General features: G+C 61.6%; 1 protein-coding gene across 1 annotated transcript in view; it reads left to right on the top strand.

Moving 5' to 3' along the window:
• ADAMTS13 (ADAM metallopeptidase with thrombospondin type 1 motif 13) overlaps window positions 1-3,921 on the top strand; it is a 41,307-nt gene that overhangs the window by 28,593 nt on the left and 8,793 nt on the right. The window contains exons 23-26 of the mRNA XM_034664774.1: window positions 586-769; window positions 1,394-1,514; window positions 2,299-2,427; window positions 3,438-3,621. Coding sequence (XP_034520665.1) covers window positions 586-769; window positions 1,394-1,514; window positions 2,299-2,427; window positions 3,438-3,621 — 618 coding nt within the window. The remainder of the gene's footprint in view (window positions 1-585; window positions 770-1,393; window positions 1,515-2,298; window positions 2,428-3,437; window positions 3,622-3,921) is intronic.

The raw sequence follows: 3,921 nt of genomic DNA, 5'->3' as shown, positions 1-3,921 counted from the left end.
ATTTGCTGCTAACTGGCTGGGTGTCTGGATCAAGTCCCTTCCCTCTCTGGGCCCCAGCTTTTTCGCTTGTCCAGTGAGGAGGGGCTTGGCCTCCATCACTGGTGGCACATGTGTGGCTTGGGCTCCTTTGCCCCTCTCCCATCCATGGCAGACCTGGGAATCACCGCCCTCTCCCACGGAGGCCCGATCTTGCCTTGGGACCCCTCTTGCCTCAGCTCGGCCGGCAGGCGCCCCCTGTCAGGGTTGGCACGCCCGTGAAATGCAGTTGCCATCTCTGACCTGGGTGACCCGACTCCGTTTCTCGGCACCTGCTAGGGTGCAAGGAGTGATATTACTCTCTGGACGGAGGCCCACCTTCCTCCCCGGAAGGCAGGCGGGTCAGGGCCCGTGTCCCGGCACCCGGGCTTCCTAGTGCAGTGCCAGCAGCAGCTCACCCAGCGCTTTCGGGAGAGGCCTCGGGGTTTTGCTTCTTTGTGGGGCTCGTCTTGGATACTGGGGCACGGGTTCACCGCCTCCCTGCCCCGGGAGCTGGGCTGTACCTACGGCCCAGTGAGAGGCAGGGCCTGCTGTCTGTCCTGTCCGCAGGCGGGAGGGGTCAGACGCATGCTCGTCAGCGTGTGGCGCAGACCCGGCTTCGCGGAATAGGACATGTGTGCGCGGGGCAGAGGGCCCGGAGGCCCTGGCCACCGCTGGGCCCTGCTCCACAGACGAGAAGCTGCCTGCCCTCGAGCCCTGTGTGGCCATGGCCTGTTCTTCAGGACCGGGTCTCGTGAGTGTCCTGAGCACAAGGGTACCCCGGGCTATTGGGGGCTTATCTGACCAGGAGAATGGGGAGCATGGGTGCTCTTCCGCAGTGCCGCTGTGTACTGGACCCCCTGGTCAGAGGATGAGGCTGGGGAGAAAGCTCAGGGCCCCTCCCTGCCCCCACTGGCAGGCTGGCCCCAGGCCCCAGGCCCCGTTAGAACCCTGCCATCTCTCCGCTACACAAAACCACACTGCTATGCTCCTNGTTCCCGCCTGTTTCCCGGGGCTCTGGCTGGGGGGCGTCGCTTGCAGACAAGGGTACTGGCCAAGCCTGTGTCCTCGAGGCAGGTGGGGATTGCAGGGCCAAGTGTGCCTGCCAGTCTGGCTCCTGAGCCCCAGCCTCAGGCCTGCCCCACAGTGACCGCGCATGCTGGTACAGAGGCCAGGGCGGGTGGTGGGTGAGGGCATCCTCCGGCAGCCAGAAGCAAGTCTCCCCGGAAAGGAGCAGCAGGGAGGGGCCGCCTTTGGGGTGCTGGTGACCACTGTGCTCTGTCCTGAAGTGATTGGGAGGGGTGGGGTGGAAGACCAGGTGCTCAGGGATCCAGAAGGGGGAGGCCCAGACCCACCAGCTTGTCCTTGTTCCCTGCAGCCAGACCCCCGGTCTCTGGAGGAGGAGGCCACGTCCCTGCTGGGCAGTGCCAGGCTGGGGGCTCACGCCGCACATGTGTGGACGCCCCTGGCGGGGCCGTGCTCTGCCTCCTGTGGTCGAGGTGAGGCCCCAGGGCTCATTCGCTAACTCTTACCTGCCTACATTTTGCCTGGTTCTAAAAAGCATTTGAATTGGCGTACAGAGAATCCAGGCTAGGTCAGAACATGACATCATCTATAAGGAGGTTGGGGCGAAGTACGGAAAGCCATGTGAATGTCTTCGTTGCTTGGCTGGAAGACAGGAAAGACAATAAAACTGGGCAATATTGGCACGCAAGTATATTCCTTAAGGTCTAGAAAAGCGGCGAGAGAAGGGCCCCAAACAGCTCTGAGCTTCCTGGCAGCCGAACCAGAGGAGCAAAATTTAAAACACGTGCTGTTCTTAAACTACGACCCTCAGCACTTGCTCAGTGAAACTTGTGCATGTTTTAGAATCAAGGCTAGAGATTGTTCTTCTGAGGATAGTCCTAAAGGAGAGGTTCCAGGAAACGGACCCTGATAACATCTTCCTTATAAACACAGGAAGAGGTCGTCAAAGAGCAATTCTCATAAAGTAACGATAAACAACAGCGGCTACTGCTTGGGTACCTGCTAGGGGCTAGGCAGTCTGTAGCTCGGCTTTAAAAGTCTGTATAAACATCCCCGCAAGTGAGGCACCGTTAGGTGAAAAATCTGAGGCTCAGAGAGGTTAAGTCACTTGTCCAAGGTCACACAGCTGGTAAGTGGCAGAGTCAAGACTCGAACCAAGGTAGGCCTTATCTGCTGGAGCTCTCCAGAGAGCTGGGCACCCGTAGTTCTTGTTGAACCTTTCTCTTGGGGCTCGGGGTCTCTGCTTCCTCCCTGCAGGCCTGATGGAGCTGCACTTTGTGTGCATGGACTCTGCCCTGGGGACCTCTGTCCGGGAAGAGCTATGTGACCTGGAAAGCAAGCCTGGGAGCCGGCAGGAGGCCTGCCAGGCTGCCCCTTGCCCGGCTTGGTGAGTGAGGGTGGAGACTATGCGGGGGGGGGGCGGGGGCAGCAGCCTGGGTCCCTTCGGGAGGAAGGAGTCTCACCCTGGGGTGTACCCTCCAATGGAGCGCTGGCCTTCTTACTGCAGGTGGGAGACCCGAGCCTTGGCACCGTGCCCAGTGACCTGCGGAGGGGGGCGGGTGCCACTGGCCGTTCGCTGCGTGAGGCTGGACCACGGCCGCCGTGTCCCCCTGCCTCACTCTGAGTGCTGGCCGGTGCCCAGGCCCCGCCCCGTTGAGGACTGCAGTCTGGAGCCCTGCCCAGCCAGGTGGGGCCCTTCCCAGGGAGACAGTGGTCCTGGGCATGCATCCTTGGAGGTGGCCTCATCACCTCCCTGTAAGCTCCTGACGTTCGGTGCCCTCACCTGCAGGCGTGGGTCCCACTGGTGTCCTAGAAGGCTGTGGTGGCTTTAAAGCATGTGAGTCGCGTCACAGGGGATCTGGGATGCTGTGGGCACACGCGGCTGGTGGTTCATTTGTCATCACTTGCTCTTCACTGAGCACCTGCTATGCCCAGCGGCCGTTCTGACAGTAGAGACACAGCAGTGAGCAGGACAGACAGGCACCCCGGCCCACGCCAGGGACAGAGGGGAGGTGGAAGAGAACTGAGACAGACCGGGAGACATGGTTTGACGGTGGTACTGGTGTGACATGGCAAACACAGTGGAAAGGAAGATAGGGAGTGCCAGCCAGGACCAGTCAGGGGCCGGCATTCCTATCGGCGATAGACATCTTCGCAGGCCCTCTGGGGTGCCCTGCCTCTCCCCCACCTGCCCTTTGAACACATCAGTTTGCCCTCAGCTTTCTGTCTGTAAAATGGGCTCTTCGGAATGTACTCTGTCCACTGTGCCCAGCCTCTCAGTGGAGATGTGAGGGTGACCCTCAGAGGAAGGACCTCTCCAGGCCCTTCCCAGTCTGGGGAAATGAGGGGGGGCCCCGCTCCCCTGGGTCTCCCCCCACTGACTCCGGTCTGCCCCGGGTGGCGGTACAAGCTGACAGCGTGCAGTGCGAGCTGCGGGCGAGGGTTTGTGCAGGGGATGTTGTATTGTGCATGGGCCCATGGGCAGGACGAGGACGAGGAGATCCTGCCGGATGCCCCGTGCCAGGGGCTGCCTCGCCCAGAGCAGCAGGAGGCCTGCAGCCCAGAGCCCTGCCCGCCCAGGTCAGCAGCCCTGAGGTGTCAAGGAATTAGCCTGAGGTCCTGGAGTGTGCAGACACCAGGCCGTCGCCGCGGGGCGTATGGGGCGGCTCTGGCCTGGGAGACAGTCCTCGGGAAGCAGGACTACCTGGCAGGCTGCACTAGGAGTCAGAGGTGACATTCCAACAAAATGCAGGCGTCACTGTCCGTTCTCACTGGAGTGTGGGCGTGGGGGAGGGCTGGAGAGCGTCACCGGGAGAAGGCAGCATTTAAGTGGAGCCCGAGGGTGGTCCCAGCTGGGGCACGGACGGAATAGCTCAAGCC

This window comes from Ailuropoda melanoleuca, chromosome 7 (assembly GCF_002007445.2).
Source record: "Ailuropoda melanoleuca isolate Jingjing chromosome 7, ASM200744v2, whole genome shotgun sequence".
Classification (NCBI taxonomy): Eukaryota; Metazoa; Chordata; class Mammalia; order Carnivora; family Ursidae; genus Ailuropoda; species Ailuropoda melanoleuca.
Note: the sequence above shows the minus strand (reverse complement) of the source record. Positions and strands in the feature narration are given on the sequence as shown.